The sequence below is a fragment of the Sciurus vulgaris genome, assembly GCF_902686455.1.
Source record: "Sciurus vulgaris genome assembly, chromosome: 3".
Classification (NCBI taxonomy): domain Eukaryota; kingdom Metazoa; phylum Chordata; class Mammalia; order Rodentia; family Sciuridae; genus Sciurus; species Sciurus vulgaris.
The window spans coordinates 128,693,758-128,717,016 of record NC_136463.1 but is presented as its reverse complement, the minus strand read 5'-3'; the positions used below and the strand labels follow the sequence as shown (position 1 = coordinate 128,717,016).

Genomic DNA, 23,259 nt, shown 5'->3' with positions numbered 1-23,259 from the left:
GGAATTTCCTGAAGTTAAATGTCGGTAATTTTGACCTAGAACAGCACTGTGTGGGCCAAAGAAAACATATCTTTGGGCTGACAGTGAGGCAGCTACAGGGACCTAGATGGTAACTCTCCTATTGTGCACTCAGCGCTGTGGAAATGAAAAACCCAACTGATCTGCTCTTCGTCTTTGGTCAGGGAGGACAGAATTATTCTAAAGACAAAGCATGAGTTGGATGGAAGAAGAAAAGGTAGGGAAGCCAGCGAGTTGAAGATTCTATGATTGAGATACAGTTAGGGTCTGGAGAAGATAGCTGACAACCCACCATACTCTTGCTTTTTCTCCTCTGCCCAGTTTTACCTTTTGAATAGGGACACTTTCTCATTATTCAAAGTCATACTGCATTTTTCACCTACTCGATTGGTACCACTTTATATATCCAGAGTTACTCACCCTTGTAAACTCTTACGTCCTGGCACAGTGATACTCTACATTGTGAAAATTTTGGCGTTTTTTTTGTTTAGACTATCATCAGTTTAGATTATCATCACAGTAATTAATAGTCACCTCTCCCTTTCTCTCATTCTGAATAAAATAAAGTTGTCAGTAACCAAGTCAGGGAAGACAGCATATTAATGTAAGACTGCTACCATCTAAATAGTCTTCAAAAAACTATCAAAAATTGTCTGTTTCTTCAGCCTAAAAAATGAGATACAAACAATTCTCCTTATCTCTATAAAAGTGTTATAAGGTAGGGGCAATAAATATAATTTGAGTTTCTAAGTAAATGGCAGTGCTGTGTAAATTTCGAATATTAATATTCCCTCTTTAGTATTATATGAAATAACAAAACCATACCATTTATAAAGTCTAAAGAGAATCATATGTACCTTGTGACTCTCAGAATATTTTCTGTTCTTTAATTTTTTTAACTTGATATACTATATACCTTAACTTTTAACTCATGTTATAAACGTTTGCTTAATAGACATGCACACACAGGCAATATATGGCTGTATCTATTCATAAATTCCACTGTAACTTAGAATTCTGGAGAACTTTTTTGGTTCAGTTTTCATGGAAAACAAAGGGTCCATTTTTATTGGCATGGCATGCTGTTCTATAGCTTTGTTGCTATACTCTAAAATTAGAGTTATTGTAACTTCTTTACTAATTAAATGTTTTTTTAAAAATTCCTTTGGTTGTCAGATTCTGAAACCTCATTGCATAATCTCTGTTTAGCCTAACCCCTGAGGATAAAGTAAGGATCAAATGTGATTGCTTGACTATAAATATTTCAAGTTCTTTAGAAGGATCTTACTCAAATCCACAAAACAGTTTATTAGTTATTGATGTATCACTGCAATTTAAATGGAAAGGTTAATTTTCTCTGGACCCTAGAAAATTAACCTTTCGATTTAAATTGCAGTAACATTTTGATTATTGAGAATATTGTAGTAAGCATTTCTAATGATTTGTTTCTGGAACTGTACTGAAGAGAGTAAAAACAGTTTCCAGGAAGCCCACAAGATGGCACTTGCTAACTTGTTTCCTTTGTTTTTTCAGCAGCTTAAGGAAATTCAGCAAAATTTAAGAAGGAATATCTAAATACTTACATATATAAAATGTGTTTAGCTCTCTAGAAGCTTGAGTCAGAACTTCTTAAAATTGATAAGCTTCAGTTTGACATTGTGAAAAGTGTATATTTCTAGTATAGGAACCAGAATCTTTTGTTGGTGATCTTAAGGTTATTTCAAAATTTCATTGGAATCCATATAATGGAAAAGACTGCATCTATGTACTCTATTTACCTTTTAAATACTTTTAAAAGAAATATATAATTTTTGAGAAATGTTATCTATGTGCAACTCGTTTCCAGACATCTTAAAATACTGACATTTAGAAGGATACTGGCCTTTAGTAATTGTTCTAAAGTAATTGCGTTATTTTTCTGTTTAAAGCAAGGAATATAGTTTGGAATTTCTAATTCTGATAATTAGAATTTATAATTCCAATTATTAATGAGATTTACTAAGTGGAACAATAATGAAGGACAATAGGAATCTACCCACACATAAATAATGAGTTACATTACCTTCCTTTTTACCCCTATATATTTAACATTTAATTAATACCGATTTACATGTTTTCTGTTTACATTAACAGTCTTGTTAGGAAAAAGGAAAGATGCTGAAATTGTCTTGAGATTGGTAGGGAAGTTTTATGTTGTTTATTGCTTTGTGAAATCCTGTCCAGAGAGAGAGAGAGAGAGAGAGAGAGAGAGAGAGAGAGAGAGAGAGAGAGAGAGAGAGAGAGAGAGTGTGTGTGTGTGTGTATGTGTATGTTATTCCCTAGTACCCAGGGCCTCACGCATGTGAGGTAAGCACTCTGCCACTAAGCTATATGCCTAGCACTTTTTTTTTTTAAATTTTGAGACAAGGCCTCCCTACATTGCCCAGACTATCTATCTTTGAACTTTAGATTCTCCTACCTCATCCTCTTGAGTAGCTGAGATTATTAACTCATCCCATCTCCTGTCAATAATTCGAATGAAAGGAGCTACATGTTCATGGAAGACCAAGAACAGAAAAGTATAGTAGTACATTTTAGGATTACAGCAGCACTAATCTATATCGTTCTGATTTTTCTCAGCCTATCATAAATGTGGTTAAGCGGTAGAAGCAAAGGCATGTTATGAAATAAGAGCAATAATAGGAACTTGTTGAAAACTGAGTCAGACTTGAAAAATCTAAAGCTTATAACCAGATATTTTAGAAGGTGTGAAAGTACTCATTTTCAACATCTTTTGAAGGTTTGTGAAGAAAGAATCCATTATATATGAAGAAAGAATCCTTAAAGCTTTCCTTTTTAAAACAATTGTTATATGTTTTGCTGCTGTGCTTGCATAATGAATGTGTTCTGTGGGCAGGCTGTACATGGAAACTATTCCTTTGTTTGCTTGCCATTTCCTATATCAAGGCTTTAGTGTCCAGTTTCAAGTTGCTGTCACTTACATCATATCTTTCTGCATTGGATCTCTTTTTAAAAGCTTGTAAAACAATCTCTTTAAAGTTAAATAATTTTCGTTGAGTTTATGTAAACATTGAACTTAAATTAATTTCTGAACTGAAACTTCTTCAGAAACACTGGTCAGAGAGATGTAATACGAGAGCAGATGGAGGGGATGTTTGCATAGCACTCAAGGCTGATTCATACTCCAGCATCTTTGAGTAGTAAGATCTTAAGCTTTATTTTTAAAATGCTTTGATTGCTTTTTCCATTCAATAAGTGAAGATTGTGCTTTCATTTGTGCCCATTTCCAGTTATTTTCTTCTAAATTCTAAGAAAATTCTGAAAAAGAAAGAAAAACAAAACCTTTTTGTATCAAACAGTAGAAATCCTTGTCTTTTTTCCCTGTTTGGATCTATAGTCCACGTTTTAAAAAATAATTATTTTATTTATCTATTTATTTATTTATTTATTTTTGTGCAGTGCTAAGGATCAAACCCAGTGCCTCACACATGCTAGGCAAGCATTCTTTCACTGAACTACAGCCCCACACCTTATAGTCCACATTCAAATCTAAGTGAAAATTAAATAACTCAAATAGAAATCTGTTCTTTGTGGGGTGTTTCCAACATCTCTTGTGAAAATGTAGACATGTATGTGATTATCAAGGAAAGAATTTGTCTTTTTAGCTGGAAAATTGGCAGACTTGTTTTTTCCTGAATGCATTGGTTTTAAAATTTGAGTCTATACTCAAATACCTTTTACTCATTTATTCTTATTTCTGATCATTATCTTAAAATTTATATGTGGGACCTCTGAGTATTTTTGGGATGTGGCAAGCACTATTTGAGATAATTTTTGCATCTTCCTCCTCATTCGTGGTCTAGTATAACTATGGTGTTATACTAAGAACAGTGGAATTGTAAACAGTTATCTTTATTCATTCCCCAAGGACTTATAAAGAATTTTAAGTGCAACATACTTGCAGAAAAATAACACATAAGTGTATTTTAGTAAAATATACAAATACATTAAAAAATAAGTAAAACACAGAAATAAAGTCAATGAATTATTTCAAAATGAAACACCTGTGGAAGTACAGAAACTTAAGAAACAGAACATTACCAGAATCCTAGATAATCCCTCTTGAAACCTCTCCCAGTCACTGCCCATTTCTGCCTTCCCAAAGTTGATCACTACCCTGACATCTGACACTAGATTAGTTTTCCCTGTGTGTGTGTGTGTGTGTGTGTGTGTGTGTGTTTCTAAAGGTCTTTTTTCCTCTCTTTGGTGGTGGTAGTGGAATGGGTTATTTGTTTTATTTTGTTTATAGTATTGGGGATTGAACACAAGATATGGCCTTGCTCATGCTAAGCAAGCATAATACCATGGAGCTACATCTCCAGTCCATGAAGTGTTTTTAAACATTGGAATCTTTATTAGAATCCATTTTAATCTAGTACAATGCTTCTGAATTTTATTAGGAGAGAATATTGTATAGGTAAGGGAACACTGTTTTTTTAAATATTTATTTTGAATTTCCCAAATTTCAAAATGGTCACAATATTTCTAGCAGCAGCTGAAATATGTCAATAACAGGTGAAGGTACTTGCTGTTGTCTACAGAAAAAGTGACCTTTAGCAACCTAATGTTACATTTTTTTCCCCATTATTTATCACCAAAAACTAAGGAGAATAAATGGATGGGGTAAGGTTTGCTGGAAGACATTCCACATTCACAAACCGATATAAGTGTGGAATTTCATTGAACTAAATGCTATATGTTAAAAACAGTGCAAATTTAATATTCTGCTCCATAATTTGCCTATTTTTAATGTTATTTCATATCATCAGGAAAAAATATCAACTATAGCTTTCCTAAGTTGATGAACAAAATGTATGATGAATTGAGTGTCCTGGAAAACTGCATTAAGAAATACTAAGAATCATATCTGCTAATGCAAATAGGAGGAGGTTTTTTGTTGTTGTTGTTAGATATATTCAGGCGGTCATCAGGAGGATACTGAATAGCTTGGACAGTGTGTTCATGCTTCACTTAGTAGGAGTTTTAATAGGTATGTCATCTGTTAAGAAGTTAAATTGCTCTATCCCAGAAGACTGAAAGTTGCTCATTCACAAGTAAGCATCTTTTGTTTGTTTGTTTTGGTACTGGGGATTGAACTCAGGGGTATTCAACCACTAAGCCACGTCTTCAGCCCTCTTTCGTATTTTATTTAGAGACAGGGTCTCACTGAGTTGCTTAGCACCTCACTAAGTTGCTTAGGCTGGCTTTGAACTTGGGATCCTCCTGTCTCAGCCTCCCTAGCCACCAGGATTACAGGCCTGCACCACTGCACCTCGCACAAGTTAGCTAGCACAAGCTTTTTACTGTCTCAAAACATACTGGTTAAAGGAATATTTTCAGTGACAAAAGTCATTGGTTCTGTCAGTGATACACTGGCTTCTTGGGTACTCAATAGCCTTGATGCTGACAGTTTTGCCGTAATTTTACCTGCCTTCTTTTTAGCCCTAGCTTGTGACTTTTGACTTTATCTCATATCTCTTGGTTTATCATCAAGCACTTTGCAAAATTACTTGTCTGCATATTTTAATATGCCAACACCTAATTATAAACACACAAAGACCTAATTAGAATATATTTATACACCTTGAAGTGAAAGAGGTTGTATTACTTAATCCATTGCTTTATTAGATCTTTGAGCACATTAGAAGTTATTATTTGGTGATGACAACTGTCTCTACTTTGTTGCCTGCACTATTGCACCCAACTTATCCTTTTATATCTGTAAATTATCCATAAAAGGAATTAAAATTTATATAAAAATTAAAAGGATTCATGGCTCTGAACGGTAAATGGTTATGACTTTTTCTCCTAGCATACAGAGGGTTAATGTCTTGGGTGTGATAATGTTTTGTGGTTGTGTAGGAGAATGTTCTTATTTTTAGCAGATCCACGCTGAACCATTTCTAGGTGAAGTGCTGCATGCCTGCAGCTTAGTTGAAATGGCTGTGGCTGCTGACAGAAGAGGGAGGAGGCAGTAAAGATGGGACAAAATGTTAGCAATTAGTGTGAATGGAAAACATACTGATATTCTTATAATATTTCAACTGTTTTTGTTATTAGATATTTTCAGAATAAAAAATTGTAGGACAAAAATGCAAAAATGAACATCGGTTTTGAAATACATGAAAAGAACCCTCTCCTATTCCTTTTAGTGAGAACACTATATCTTTTGATTATTAGTTTAGTCTGCTTCTGGTTACGTTAGCTTTTCGACTTCTGACTACTAGAGGACTACAATGGCAACATTAATATGCATGTTTGCCACCAATGGCTTTCTTAGAATTTCTTATGTCTTTAGAAAATACTTCATTTAACCATAAAATGCATACATTATTTTCCTTATTAGGCAAGATTACTAGAACTGATAACTCCAGTGGGTGATCCAGCTTGTGCCAGTGTGCTCTGTGTCGTTCTAATTTTTTATGGCCTGTTCCTAGGGAAAGTCAAGAGAATTTTCTTTAAAACAACAGGTATATATGCTGGGCACAGTGGCATGCCTATAATTCCAGCAACTTGGGAGGCTGAGGCAGGATTGCAAGTTCAAAGCTAGCCTCAGCAACTTAGCGAGGCCCTGAGCAACTCAGGCAGACCCTATCTCTAATAAAATATAAAGTTGGGGATGTGGCTCAGTAGTTAAGCGCCCCTTTGTTAAATCCTCAGTACCAAAAAAAAAAAAAAAAAAAGAATTACAGGTATATATGTATTGAGAACTCAGGTTTTCTGAAACTCTTTATTTCATATATATGTACATACATGAAAGAAACATCTATGAGTATATATTAAAGATATAAAATTAGTACTCATATCTCTATTTTTGAACATTTTATTGTCAGAAATAATTTACTGCTATCTCATTAATATTAACTTTTAAAAGTATACCACATACTTAAAAATTTATGAGAAATAATTAAATGTAATCATTAGTTATACACTGTAAAAATTTTTTTTTGTTACACTATATTAATTTTAAAATCTTACTAATGATAAATAATTCTTTCTTCCAGACTAATAAAGGCACATGAAAAGGTTTTTTTCTATTGCTGTCATTTCTCTGTACTTGACAGTTTGGATCAGATAACCCTTTTTTTGTTTTTCAATGACAATGACCTTTTGTTTTCCAATCTCTAGTATTCAGCATCCTGGAAGGCATACTAACAATGTTAGTGCAGTAAAGCATGCAGACAGTATTTTAAACAAAATGCTTGTTCACAGCTGTATGACATAAATCATTCAGTCTGCTCTTTGAATAACAAATATTGCTTATTAAAAAACTTCTAGCTCTAGCTTGGAGTTAAAGAAGGCTGTAGATATTTAAGAATAAATTGATGATCCACCTTTTCATTTTGTTGAATCTGTTGGATATATTTCACATGTGAAGTATATTTGACTTTGTACAGTTTTCTAAGTCCCAAAATAGAAGTGGGCATGGGGGTAGAATTGATATCTTTTAAATAAGGACATTTTGAAAAGTTCTCTAACATGTGATATCTTGAAAGACTTCTAGGTTTTCTGTTTGTTTGTTACCAATTCCCATTAGCTTGTAGGAATTTATTGAGTTTAGTTAGCTATGTTCACGAAAAGACTCCTTTTACTACTTTAACTTAAACATCTGGCTTTAACTAGTACCATTTTCTCCACTGTGTCCCATGCTTGGTTTTATATATATATTATCGTGTCCACTTTTGTTAAGCTGTTTGCTTTGTTCACCATTCATCCTACGGAAGATGCCCAATAGCTTAGGAAATATTCATTGCAGAATGACAAAAAAAAAAAAGTTACTGTGGAATAGTTTAGATTATAGTATCAAAAATATCCTAGAGTGGAAATTAGTGTCAGGTACTTCAAAAATCAAGTTAAGAAATTTGGGGAGGTGGTAATAGCAACTAATATTCATTTGTACAATTGACATGCCCAAGGTCAGACTCACAGTCAGCACTAGCCAGGGTTTTCTACCCTGAAGCCACACTTTTAACAACTCTTTTAACAACTGCCCTGCACTGCCAAAACTAACCGCAGTGAGGCAGGTCCTCATCATCGGTCCTGAAACTCACATCAGCCTAGCAGAAAATATTCCTCTTGACCTCCTGAGCCACTTCCCAGCCATCCTTTATTTTTACCTTCCCCTCCACCTCCCCCAACTTTGTCTGTTGCTTGCTTTCCTTGTTAGAAATATACCAGAACTTTCTTTTAGTCATTAGTTTCCGTGACCTTGATGTATATTTTATCAGCCTCTGTTCCAGGTTTCTGCTCTTCCTAAGAAAAATGTGTTTTGGAACTAACAGCCTGAGTGGGTCTACTAATATCTTGCAGGAAGTCCACAGTGCTCTGTGGAATCTAAAATGCTTAATGACTTTGTTTCATATGCATGTTTTCTGTTTTATGATCTAGCAAAATGTTGAGTCACTGTAGTTCTGCATACCATATGTTGAAGTATAGGCTGTGGTAGGAAGTAGGCATGAAGATTGGACAGCAGCCCACTCAACTGTGGAAAATACCAGTGGGCATAATCCTTGTGTCAAGCATTTTCTTTCTAATCTTAAAAACCCCATGTGAATGGATTTATGGTTGAGCAACTGAAGGGAACAAGGCAAAAATAGTGTTTGGGCGGGGGATCATGAATTATTAGTAAATATGTGAAAACCCTCATAACATTCTTTTATTATTCAGTGATATAAAATGATAATACAACACTGGAAAAAAAAAGATGAATGTTCATTTATCATCCTTTGTATATTAGAAACTTTTTAGGGTCTCCCTCATATAAAATTTTACAAATATTTTTTTGGCCATTCTTACATATTTTATGCAAACTAATAGGTTATATTTTTCTATTTCTAGTCTTCCAAATGCATAACTGAGAATTTTAACTTCCCTCTGCTAGGGTTAGTTTACATCCTTGCCATCACTGAACCCAATGTGTAATAGGTACACTCTATTAACCTGACTTTATGGCTTCCCTCCCTCCTTCCTAGTAGAGTGAGAACAGTTCCAAGATCTCCACTTAGCTTTTTTGTCCCAACTTCCATTGTCTGAAAGCTGCTTCACAAAATCCTGCCACCCACTTCACCTTTTTTTCCTTCCCATGTTAGATCACTCATTTTTTAATCCTCGCCAGCGAAAGTGATTCATAGTTTAAATATTACAGGAAGTTAGAATTTCTAGATTGTGAAAAGTATATCTGCATATTCCAGCAGGAATTTTTAGCTTAGGAGGATTTGAAGTTGGAAAGGGATTGATGTTTTTTGCCTTGTAGGACTCCTTCATAAAATGCAGGTAAGAACCCTTCTTGTCATTGAGCCAATTTCAGCACTTCTTCAATTTGATAGATTTCATGAAGTGGCCATTCTCTTTAAACATGGGAACCAGAGAACATCCTAAAAATTTCACTGAAGGTTACAGTCAAACTTCTGAGGTACAGGGAAACCAACAGTAGCAAGAATGCTCTAACAGCATCAGGAATGAACCTAACCACAGCTTATCTCTGCTGTCCTTGGAAGCTGGTCTTGAAGCTAGACACCTAAGGGTTATTTGTCCACTCTTTTAGCCTAGTGATAGACTCTCCTGGACTGCACTTGAAACATTTCCTTATACATTAGCATCTACCTGTGAGTGGTTGTCCTGGCCTTTCTTCCGCTCATATGAACTTAGATTGTCTTCCCTCAGTTCCTAAGTCATTTATCTTTGTGTTTTGTCTCTCCTCCTTGCCTTAGTATTTTTGGAGGTAGTCACTGGACTTTGCAGTTTTCCTTGTTTGCAACCTATAAACCTTTATAGTATCAGTAGCGGTTATGAGCATGAGATCTGGAGCTGCATAATCTTGGTTAAGTCCTGGCGGTGCTGCTGAGGACTTTAAACTGTTTTGTGCTATGATCTAAAGTCCTGATTTCTTCATTTCTAAAATGCTAGTAGTAAAAATCTCTACTTCATAAGGTTGTTTGAGCATAAAGAAAATAATAAATACAAAAGAATTTAACAAAAGCTTGGTATGTTATGTGTTCAGCTCAACAAAATTTACTGTGTACTAGTTATTGTTTTAGGCTAGTGTCCTCAAATTTTTTAATCTCAGGACTAATTTATGCACTTAAACATTATTGAGAACACTATGGAACTTTTGCATATGGTGGTTAATTGAAAATTGCAGTTCACTATATTTAAAATTAATGTTGAGAAAAAAAATTTGTTTCCAATTAAAAATAGCAATAAAAATCCTTTACATGTTAGCATAAATAACATTTTATGAAAGATAACTATGTTAAAAAGTAGTGAGAAAAGTGGTATTCTTTTATGTTTTTACAAACTCTTAAATGTCTGACTTAAGAGAGCTGGGTTCTCATAACTGTAGTCATCTTTTGCAATATATTTTGATTGGTATATAAAGAAAATCTAACTTATACAGATATGTATTTGGAAAAGAGGAAAGTATTTTAATCTTTGCAAATAATTGTAGATGTTGTTCTTTGATATTACACTAAAGCTTGATAAATGAGAGTTCTTAAAGGTTGTATGCAGGGCAGACCCTGAAATTATATCAGTCAACATTTTGTACTGTTATCTTAAAGTCTGTTAGTCCATCTTGTATTTGAATCTTTTACCATATATGATGTTATGCTGTCATGCATTTGTTATTTCAAAAAGATTATTTCATTGAATTTTGCAAATCTTCTAATGTTAACACATTTCATTATACAATTTATTTAAAAATTATATTCTTTCATACCACCATCAATTTCATGGAAAAGTCTTTGAATATTAACGGTCTTGTCAAACTTGTGATGGTGGATAAAAGTTTCCCCAAATTCTAATTTTCACTTGAAAACTTAAATTTTATGACTGGCAATAAATACTGTCAGTTATTTTCATTGAAGTGACAAGCTCACTTTGTTCATTTTTGAGAAAATATCTATCAAATACCCACGTCTGATTAGTCATAGTTTGTCAGTCATTCTTTCAAGTGAAATGGTGTTTATGAAATTTGCAGTTACTTCAGCTCACAACTCTAATGATCTCACACATGCTTTTCTTCAAAACAACCATCATCTCAGTATGCAACAGATGTGCCTCATGCACACTTCCCACTTTGTCATATAGAATATTTAACAAGATGTATACTCAAAAGTCAAGTTTTAATAAAATTAAATCGTTCTTTTAACTGTTTCATCATGACACTGCTAGGTGAACTGGGCTTATTTGTTTATAAGGCATGTGGTGATGATGAGGACAGTGACAACTGATGCAGTTCATTGTTTTTTGCTGAGTCAACAACAGTTTTACCCACCATCACTTTTGCACCTCCAGTACAAATGTCAGTGCAGTGTGAAAAGTACTCCTTAGTATTCCTATGAAAATAGCTTTGGTTTTGTGCACCTCCCTGGAAAGGTCTTGGCAACCCACAAGGGTCCACAAACCACACAGAATTACTGGGGTACAGCAATGCGAAAAACAGACACACAAAAAAATCCTGCCCTCATCATGCTTATACTCTAGTGGAGCGAGAGAAACCCAAACCAACATAAATTGTTTAAATGAATGATATTTTAGAGCGTGATAAGTACAAAGGAGGAAAAAGGAATGCGAAGTGTCTGGGTGTTTTGTACTTTTTAAGCAATGATAGGGAAGGCTTCATTGAGTAAAGAATTCAGCAGGCCAGAGAGCAAGCTATAGAGATACCTGGGGAGACTATTCCGACTGAAGAAACAGCTAGATGAAAGTGTGCCTCATATGTCTGACGAATGGCAAGGGAACCAGAGGCTGAAGAAGAGTAGGTAAAAGAGTGAATGAATCCTGAGGTAAGGGGGACCGATTATCTAGGAGTTTTGCAGGTGAGTGCTTATGAAAAATCTTTGGGTGTGCAAAACAAGGAGTTTCGCTTGGTCTTGTGGAAATGCAGATTCTGTTTCACTGATGGGAGTTAGGTCCTACATTCTACATTTCTAACGAGTTATCAGATAATGCCAATGTTATGGTTCTCTTTGAAATAGCAATCTTTGTAGGCAATTGTAAGGGGTTTGGTTTTTATTCAGAATGACTCAGAAGCTATTGGAGAGAACCCAGCAGAAGAGTGACATTGTGATGTATGTTTTAACATGATCAGTCATAAATACTAATATCAGTGGTGAGTCTGTAATCCCTTATCCAAATCCCTGGGGACCAGATGTGTGTTAGGCTTCAGAATTTTTCAGACTTTAGAAAGGTAATATATGCATACATTACTGGGCATGATCAAGGTGGTATGGCTATAGACAAAAGGTAATATATTTCGTATATGTATATAGTATATTTTATAAAGCCCCCAGCAGTATTTGAGTCATTACTCTAATCACACATTAATAATATTTTTGCAATGCAATGAATAGTCACACTCAATGGGATAAAGACTAAATATTCTCATATCTGTTTACATGAGGATTTTGCCACCGAATGTGTTATATAGTGAGTCTAAGAAGTATAAAAATACTTTTAGGTTCAAGTCAGACCAGAGTTTGCTGCCAAATGACTTATAAAAGCACTTTCACTTTTCAAAGCATTTTTTTTAATAACTTAAAAAACATGGACTTTTTGTTCATTTTACTTCTGTTCAGTTGTTTCTCATGTGCTTCAACTAAAGGAGCTTCTTTCGTTTTTTTTTTCTTTTCTTTTGCTATTAATGGGGATTGAATCAGAGCCTCATGCATGCTAACCAAGCGCTGTACCACATCTCAACCCTACAAGAATTACTTTCTTTTCTTTCTTTCTTTCTTTTTTTTTTTTTTTTTTTTTTTTTTTTTTTTTTTTTTTTTTTACCAGAGATTGAACCCCAGGATTGTTTGGTCACTGAGCCCACATCCCCCACTTCCTTTTTAGTTTTTGACAGGGGTTTTGCTAAGTTGCTGAGAACCTCCCCTGTAAGAACTTCATTAAGACAGTCCATTATATGTTCTTTTTAAGCCTTGTCGGACACAAGTGTCAATAAGAGACACCACACCCAGGTCCCTGATGCCTGGTTCTCTTCTCAAAGTTTGAAAAATAGGCACATGTCAATTTGAAAGATAGGTTCTTCTTTCCAAAGGGTTTTTACATCTTGATAGCTTATACTGTCATGTGTGCAAAGCATAGTTAATTAAAACATACTGAGCATTTTATTATACTTTAGTACTGTCAACATGTACTTAGAAATATCCAACTCTGCTCATTTGTGGTTGACATAATATTATTTCCATATCTGACTTACTTTCTTCCTTACAGCTGTGAGCTGCCTTATTCCACATTTGGCTCTGTAGCATATAATTTAAAACAAACTTCTCTGTATTTTTTAGAATCCACTTGTTTTCTTTCTTAGTTGACTGAGTGATTTTCCCATAGAAGTTCAGCTGAAAAGAAATGCATTTGGAAACTATCATGAGATTGAGGAATACTGTGATTTTTTCTCATCTCCGTTACCTATGATATCAAAACATTTGTAATAAGAGCTTTTATCTCTCCTTTCACCATAGATTTTCATGTAAAGGTAGTGTATCATAGTTTCTGAGCACCTGTCCTATTGATAAAGCTTGAAGACAATGATGTGAGGGAGACTTTGATACATTGTTTTAAAGCTTGCTGGTAAAAATGGCATATTGACTCTTATCACTAGGGAATCATATCTCTGAGACTGTGCTAAAGAATAGTGCACAGTCTAATAAATACATTATATTTCCTACTCCTAGCTCATAGAATATGGTGATAGATTCCTTTCCCAAGGGCAAGGATCCAGGTGGGTCACTGTTACAAAATTATATTGCAGTATGTGAAAAGCCTGGTTTGTAAGTAATTTGTCCCAAAGAAAAAGAATAATAACTTTGTGATTTTCCCTTTAAGAAAAGAACAAGGAAGGTATATATTGTGTCTGCTGAAGGAAGTGGGGACATTTGTGATAACTAAGTTAATAGTTCTTAGATAGCTGACTAGAAAGTCACCAATAAGGGTATAATTTCTAGCTATTTTCCAGAAGTTGTATTTATAAAATGTAGAAATTCTGCAGAGTATTCATCCGCTGTGTTTTAGTGTTGAGAATTTTGAGTGCTATAGATGGTTAAAAGTCTAAGTTGTTAGGTCTGAAAAATGTGTTTATCATATATATATGATATATATATTATATATAATTGTAAAATATACATGACATCTTTTGAGGTTCAATTATAAGAACTTCATAAAAATTAATTTATTGCATTTTAATTATAGATGTGAGATGCTGAGAAGTAGAAGGTATACTTTATTGCCAGTGTTGAGTTTTCTGGTTTTACTCTTATTTTGTGGGGTAGAGGACTTAAGGGACTCTATCGTATTACTAAAGGTAAATTTTTTTGGTTACTTAACAAAATCCAAATGGGAGCCATTTGGGGATACTGAGTTGTTATTGAGAGACTTGGCAGGAACTAAATCTCCTGTTGAAGTTCCTTTTTAGAGACCCTGTGAGTGAGTAGGCCTATCTGAGGACCTTCTGTAAGTATGCCAGTGTGTTAGCATAAACATTATCAGAAATCACCAAATCCTTTAAGGAGAAAACCTCAGAGGTATGACTTGTTGTCTAGAAGTAGAAATAGTGGGTTGGAAAATGACCCCTGTTACCTTGCAGTTGAGTCAAATGACCCAATTACTGTGTGTAGCTCTTTGTTTCCAAAAGTGTAGTGAAAAGATTTGAGTGAGCAGAAGGACTTTGTGTAGTCTGTTTGCTAGGGCTGCCAAACTGGTGAGAGGAAGCTTTGCTCAGGTCTTTAATTAAAGGCCAAGCCTGAGTTTTGAAAAGGAGAGGGTTCCAAGTTGGCTTCAATTGCATTTAGAAGGCTTTGCTTGCCCAGGCTGTGGGTCCTTGGTGAGGGTTTGGGCACTGCATTTGCAAAATGTTTGCTTCTGGACATCTCTGATGAAGTTATGTATGAATACTGTAATAGAACTGTTTCAGAAGGAGTTTCCCCTCATGTTTTAATAGTTTTGGGTCATTGTTCTGTAAAGCATTAAAAATAATTTTCTTTGTTTTTAAGATTAGTTTATTTCTGTTACAGTAGAATCAAGACACATCAGTTTTCAATCTGTAGCTGTTTTAAATGACTTTGTTGCTTCTAAGGGTGAATTTAACTGACCTGATTTGGTCATTGCTTTGTAGGGTGAATTTTAATTATCTTGGTTGGAATGCTTTCTTTCTACATTTTGAAGCATTTTTCTAGGAAAAAAGTTTAGTCAGGATGTGAAGTACCTAGAAATGTAGCATAGCTCATTTTATTTGTTTCCTTATTAATTTTGAATTGTGTGTTATTATAAACCTTTAAATTTTACTCTGAATGTTTCCAAGAAACATTATTTCTTTTGGAGTAAGGAACTTAGCTGTTTTCTTTGCGCCATTCAAATATTAGCAATAGCACTTGTTTGGTATTTATTGCTTATAGGAAGTCCTTGTTTTTTTGTTTTGTTTTGTTTTTTAAAGATCACTTATAATAAGAGTATTGTGGTCACAAACATGTTATCATTTTGGTATGTTCAAATTTGGTACAGAAACAGAACAGCAACAGAGCAACAGGTGGGGACGAATCATTAATGCTTTGCATTTTAGGATTAAACAGTACAGGGAATCTCCTGCCAGGTGGTTGAAAGGTAAGCTTTCTTTTGAAGGGAAGATGATCTTTTTGTTGTTAGTGAATATTCTTCTTACAGAAATCAAAATTATTTTTAAATTAAAGATGAAGTGGATATGCTTTAAAATATTACTCATACAGTTTTCGAGTGTTTGTCATTAGTCTAAACTTCACTTAAAATGCATCAGTCCTGTTGAGAAATTCATCATATTATTTAAAGTTGTAAAAGCCTTTGATTTGAACCTAATGCAATAAACTGCTTGAATTTAAGACTAACCTGTTCTAGAATGAACTATTTATCTTTTAAAATAAAAAGTTAATCAAACTTAAAGTTTTGTGGTCATAAGTAGCTTATGTTCTAAACCAAAGGATGCTTAAGATAGAAATATATAATGCTATATAAAACTATACATAACAAAAAGAATGAAATAATTTAAATAATTTTTAAATCATTTTAACATCTATCAATGTACTAGATGCAGTCGATAAGGTTTAATTGGAGAGACCATTACGATTTATTCATTCTGATCATGGTTTAATTATCCCAAATTAGGACCATTAGGGTATTTATAAGTAGATTTGATTCTTTCAATAAATGAAACTTTTGAGTATCTCCTAAATGGCCCTAACATCATAAAATTATAGTATGTTAAAGATGATATCCTGCCAGGTATGGCGGTGCATGCTTGTAATCCCTGTGACTCGGGGAGGTTGAGGAAGGAAGATCACCAGTTTGATACCAGCATTGGGATCCTGTCTCAAAATGAAAACAAACTGGGGATGTAGCTCAGTGGTAGAGTGACTCTGGGCTAAATCCCTAGTGTCCACCAAAAAAAAGAAAGAAAAAAAATTCTAGATACCTTTCACTAGAAATTTTAAATTATTGCTTAAATCCACAGGCAAATAACTTGAAATTTTTAACATTTAAAGTAAAAATGAATATTTTATAATATTTAGAGAAGAAATACAAAAGATTAAATGTAATACTAAATCTTAAAATCTGTACCTTTGAGTTTTATAAGGTAAGAAAAATTAGAATTATTTTTCATAAACATGATAAAAATATGTTTAGATAAATTTTCTTTGATTTGACATTCTACCAGTTAACCAGGAGAGAAAGAATTTAATTGAGAAACCATTCCCTTTTCCATAATTAATACTTGAAATTCAGCAGATTCATTTACTACAGGGAGCAGAAGACCCACAGAGGTAATGAAGAAGTGTTCACAGACTTCAAAGAGAAGATAGTGCTTCATGATGTTTAAGTGTGCAAAAGAAGTGTGGGTGATCTCAAACCTCAGACTAGAAAGATGAGTTTTCTGGTGGTGTGTTCCTTTCAAGAGTCTGCACAACTCCATCCGTTTACCAGCAAATGACCCATGTGATCCTACAATATATACAATCATAAAAATGAGAAATTATAATCCATTGATGTATGATTTATCAAAATGCATAAATGCATTCTACTATCATGTGTAACTAATTAGAACAAATAAAAAATAAAATATAAAAAAAGAGCCCACACAAAACAAATTTGAGCCTCCAGTGGAATTTATTAAAGGAAACTTTGAGTCACCTTCCGTGTTTTCCTTGTCTTACAAATAGTTTAACTTCCTTTTTTTTTTTTTGTTTTTAATAGATTTTTTTCCCCAGCTAGCACAAAGGTAATATATTCATTGTATAGTTTCCTTAAAAATATGTAAGTATTTTTCTAAATCATCATTAGAGAAACCTTTCTCCTCATGATTTTGGGAGAGAATAATGCCCCAAGGCCATTCAAAAACTTATTAACTTAACATCCATTGTATGTGATATATTAACTCTCACACTTCGAGAAAGAGGGTTTTTTTGTGTGCCCCCTCCCCGCCATGAGAAAACTTGAGTGGGGCTTGGTTCTGTTATAGAAATCTCTTAATTTCGAATTTCAGGAATTGAAGATCAGGGTAATATTTCTTTCTTCCCAGAATCTTTCTTTCTTCCCTGGAAAAACTGGGCTCACTGCCTTTAGCACTAATTTTGCATTATGAAGAGATTGAGGCGGCTTTCCTAAGCCTCTCAAATTCCCCCTCCCAGTGCCCTGCATGTCCCACCTACCGTTTGCCTCCTAAGGGAGTTGTTCAAGCAACTCTGCTCTCAACAGAAAGATCCATGCCAAGGTATCTAAGGTCTCTACCCCTAAACATAAGAAAAATCCACAAGTTTTAAGGGGTCTACTTCAAATAGCATCTCATATGACCCCTCCCTTGGATACAGTCTTATGTCACATATCACCAGTTGCTTTCTAGAGAAGTTGCACCAGTTTACACTCCACCCCCACCCTCAGCACAAATATATTGCTAGGAAAAGACTTTGGTTTTTGTTTTTATTTTTTGGGTGCTAGCAATGAAACCCTCTACCACTGAGCCGCATGCCCAGTGAAAAGACTTTGAGAACCCAACTGAGCTCTTAAGTGTCACTAATAATTAGAATGTTTTAAAATAAAAGAAACTCGTTAAACTTTTCTCCCAATAATTCTTGGCTATTTGCTGAGTGCTAATTTGGCCACATGATTGTGTTCTGTAGCATCTTGGAAAATGTCTTCTGTAATGGTATAAGTGTACAAGGAAGAACAAAATAGTAAAGAGATACATGACTAAGGTGGTTTTACATTAGCTCATGGCTAATGTGGCAATACTGTGTTCTTAAATTCACTGTTGGTAATGGCAAGAGAGGCTAATTATTTATAAAGGTGTCTAGGTGCTGTGTACTTTTATACTATATATAATACCTAACTTAATCCTTGTAGCAAACCTGTGTTGTTGGTATTCCCATTTTAAATATTTTTTATCCCACTTTCTACCTTAAGAAATTAAGATTCAGAGAGGCAGTAAATTTTTCAAAGTCACACAGCAAGTAAATGTTGGTGTTCCCCTATGAAAGCCCTGTCTAGCACTAAGTACACAGTTCCTGAGTCAGGACTTTGAGCAGTAGTCTATTTCTCTCTCACTTTTACCAAAATGAAAGTGATCTCTGGGAGGCCCTCACTGGTCATAAGTTCAGGACTTGCACAGGGTCTGCATGGTGTTAGGGCCAACTACAAAGTTAGAGGGTTCTGTCACCAAGACGTCCCTGACTTCTCACACCAATTGCAAGTTGTTGCATTCAGAATCTGTGATTTTCTAGACTCAACAGAACTCTCTACTCTTATACTGGCAGTCATGGTTTGTTTCAGGGAAAGGATACAGTCAGTTTGGCCAAGGGAAGAAGCATGTAGGGCAGAGTCCAGGAGACACACAAGAGTAGAGCTTTGGCTGTGTTTCTTCCGTCTGGTCAGGATGCATACTTTTCACATATTTATGTGTGACAGCACAAATGGAGAATCTCTCCCAAGCTAGTGCTCAGTGGTTTTATTGGGGCTTTATTTTATATACCTGGTCAATGGGTTGCCCTTCCATTTGTTCAGCTGATATCACCCAAAAGCCCCAGCCTAAATCTCACTGTTATTCTATGGCTAGATCCAGGCAGTCAGATTATCTGCTGGGATCCAAGGGCAAAGGCCAGATCTTTTCAGTGGTGAGGCTAAATTCTTTACTGTAGCACAAGGTTTCCAATCTGGTCAAATGCCTCCTCTCATCCTGGGGTGTCCTCCACCTGGTGATCACTTCAGTTTATAGCTCGGAGCCTGGCAGGGAGGTTGGTACACTCATGAACTATGGGTGAGAATCAAGAGAGTGAATTTATATTCTCCTGTTATAAACCACACATCCTCCTTCTTAGAATTGAATGACAGTGTAGTAGCAGTCATCAGTTTATCATCAGTGAGATTGTGAAAATGACTTGAATGCTCAGACAGAAATTCTGTAGTTTTGGAAAAAATACAAATGAATTACTTATGATTTTCTTATTCAGACAAAGCTCAATATAATTAGTCCCTTCCATGTAAACGTACACATATACCCTAGCAGAGGAAATGTATGTGTGTGTGTGTCACTGCATTAAGGTCATGTTTCATTCTGACTTTTTGGCGGGACTAGAGATTGAACCCAAGGGCACTTAACCACTGAGCCACATCCCCAGCCCTTTAAAAAAAATTTTTATTTTGAAACAGGGTTTTACTAGTTTGCTTACAACCTCGCCAAATTGCTGAGGCTGGCTTCAAACCTGCAATCCTCCTACCTCAGCCACCCGAGTTGCTGGGATTCCAGGAGTGCACCAACACATCCAGCATCATTCTGACTTTTTATCATCACTGGGCAAGTTCACTTGTAGTAGCATTTTCCCTAAATAATGGCTTTCTATAAACAACCAGTCTTTATTATGCATAGGTTAGGTATTTGTAAATTTGCCTACTCACTAGCATTTACTTGTAAACCTGGAACAAATGCTTGCAGTGTTTTTTGTAGTTATTTACAAATATTCACAGAGCTGTAAAAAAATTTGTTTGACTTGCCTGTTCCAAACTAGGATCAGAAAAAAGTCCACTTTCTTGTTTCATTTTTCACCCTGTGAAGAATCCTTTTTGTGGTCTGCTTAGTGCCACAAGTTTTGCATTTTTGTGGGTTTTTTTGGTTGTTGTTGTTGGTGGTGATTCTGCTGTTTAAAGTGGCCCCCAAGCATAGTGCTGTGGTGCTGCCTTGTGTTCCTAAGCGCAAAGAGGCTGTAGTATCTCATGGATAGAAGCTTCTTGCAGGCATGAGTTACAGTGGCTGTTGGCTGTGAGACCAATGTTAATGAATCAAAAGCATATACTAAACAAGGAGTCTTTAGAGAAACACACATAAAGCAACGCTATTATTGGTTGGTTAATGAAAATGCTGTGACCAGAGGCACACAGGAACCTAACGCTGTTTCCCTTAAGAGCAGTGGTTCAGTCTTTGCTACTAAATTTAATGTTTGTGGTGATTTATAGAATATAACTACTACAATAAATGAGAATAAACTGTATTTGCTGCCATTACTTCATTGTCCATTTATTCATGTAATTTTTTATTTGTTCTTTAAGCAAACATATTTGAACACTTCTGGGCTCCATGTGACTCAGAATTTTCTCTTTATGTACTTAAATGCCCCGTATTTGGAGTCCTTCTGTGTGTGTCTGACTCGGAGTGTTTGTGTGGTTTGTGATAACACATCATAAACCAAGTGTGAGGTTACATTTTAAAGTTTGGGGATTGAAGTCTGAATGTTTTGATTTCATGACCATTTTGAGCTTTCTGTTTAACCTTCTGAATAAACTTTCTAGAATTTTTCTTGCCTCCTTGGGTAAGATTTCTAGAATCAGATTTGCCAATGGTTTTGTGTTAGATGCCAACAGAGCCAGGTGATATGACTAGCCTTACCTTTCTACACCAAAAGCATGAAGATCTTCCAGTTTATCCACATAGTCTTACAGGCAGAGCTTCTGGCTGGTAGAATGATTCCTCAGCTCAGCTTTGCTGATGAGAAGTCAGACCACACTGTCTTGTTCCCTTTCTCTAAATTAATTCATCTCCCTCATGTGTTTGTCTTCCTTCCCTCTCCACAGTCTCTCTTATTGCACTCAACCAAAGTGAGGGAAATGGACTGGAAGGCAGATGTTCACCTCCTTGTTCTTTGTGGTTCCCAGGAGACACTCTCTTCCATGGAGGTTTCTCATTTCCTGGCTTTGGTTGTCCAGGACAGGTGGGGACTAGGATCTGTGATACCTTGCTATTCTTCTCTTTTCATGTTACTAAGACCTGTTACACAGGAATCCCCAAACAGAACGGCGGGGGGTGGGGTGAGAGAGTAGAGAAATGCTCTACATTTCTGGAAGTTAAAATTATCTGGTCAGTTTGACTGAAAAAGAAAAATTCTAATGACTTAGAGCTCTTTCAGTGAAACAATCAGTAAGCCCCAATAAATAATGACTATTGAGTATTACATTGGGGCTCTAAGAAATGAGTACCAGCTGTAAAAATTAATGAATACAGTAAATTCTTTGAACATTTTTGTAAAACTGTAGTCTAAGAAAGTAAGAACCAAGGCTTAAAAAACCTTTGAATGCTCTTTAGTGCCTAGTGCAATGTCTAGGACAAATTGAGTTCAACTGACATATATTAAATGAATTAAAGATTGAAGCATCTTTTACAAAATATAAATATTCAGTCATATTAATTTGATATTTATTCTTTCAGATACAGATGAATATAGACCTCCTGTTTGGAAATCTTACTGTAAGTATACAAATAAATCTAATCATGTGGGATATAGTGTGTTATAAGTAACATAAGCATACTGGGATCATTAGATATAAAGATCAATTCTATTATGTACCCATTATTGAAAAATTAATTCACAACAAAGTTGGGGAATAGGGTAAAAGAAATAATTGTGGTACAAGTGTTTCCACAAGATCAGTATACTATTGGTATGTCAGAAGTCACAGAATTCCATGTAGTAGACCCTGAGATCACTTGTTTTGGATGACTGATAAGACCAGTGCAAGGAGGAGCTGAGAATTTTTTTTTTTTTTTTTTTTTTTTTTTTTTTGTGGTGCTGGAGATCGAACCCAGGGCCTCGTGCTTTAAGGCAACCACTCTACCAACTGAGCTATCTCCCCAGCCCATGATCCTGATTCTTTATAAGACAAAAGGAATATATAAATGATGAGAAGTCAGGAAGCTGTGTTAATAGAAAAAATGAGTGAAAAGATGCAAAAGAAAAGTGGTTTTTTTAAATAATAGTTTTCTCAAAGTGTGGAAGTGTGGCTATCCTTTCCTTTTTTATGTCAGGTCCTCACACATGCTAGGCAAATGCAAGAAGGGTGTTAGATTCCTATATTGTTCTTTAAACTTTGCATTAGAATAAATATTTCTTTGAGAGAACTGAGGTTCTTAATTCATTTTTCCTTCTTTCCTAGATAATACCATTTATTAAGCAAAAAAGATTCCTGATTTTTTTAAAAGTTTTTTTTTGTAGTTGTTTATTTTATTATTTTTACGTAGTGCTGAGGATCGAACCTCGTGCCTCACATATGCTAGGCAAGCGCTCTGCCACTGAGCCATAACCTCAGCCCTGAGATTCCTTATTTTTATAAAGTTAGTATAATCAAAGTAGTTTTTTTAAAAAAACTATGTACTATTACAGAAACAGTACTGTAAGTTTTTTGTATGTTGTCTGTTATTGAATAAGCAACCTAATATTAACATCTTTGTAAAGGTGGAGAGTTATTCTAAACATGGATGTTTTTAAGTTGCTCAAATTTCCTGACTAAAGAAGTAATTCAGGTTCTCATTGATTTTTGTTCCCAGAATAAGAGATAATTTTATTTTAATAAATTGCCACTTTGGGCTAATTATAATAGTAAAATATGAATAGTTTGTAAATATTGCAATTGGTGATTTTTCCCTCCTGCTGGAAATTGTTTTTTCTCTTGTGAGTGAAGTTCAAAGAATAAAAACTCTCTGAGAAACAGAACTGTAGCCTTTGGGGCAACTAGAAGGACAAAAAGAAATCAAACAATTATACCTTTTGAAAATGATGAAAAGAGGGTGAAACCTGGTTCAGTTTTCATGTGACAGTGGTCCTATGGGCTTAACATAATGTTTGCTTACGGAATAGTTAAATGCTTCCTGATGCTTACCAGGTACTACAGTAT

The 23,259-nt window shown here is 34.9% G+C and overlaps 1 protein-coding gene across 2 annotated transcripts in view; it reads left to right on the top strand.

Moving 5' to 3' along the window:
- CHN1 (chimerin 1) overlaps positions 1-23,259 on the top strand; it is a 169,317-nt gene that overhangs the window by 17,533 nt on the left and 128,525 nt on the right. For both annotated transcript variants that reach the window (XM_079135043.1, XM_079135042.1), the window contains exon 3: positions 21,797-21,835. In XM_079135043.1, coding sequence (XP_078991169.1) covers positions 21,797-21,835 — 39 coding nt within the window. The remainder of the gene's footprint in view (positions 1-21,796; positions 21,836-23,259) is intronic.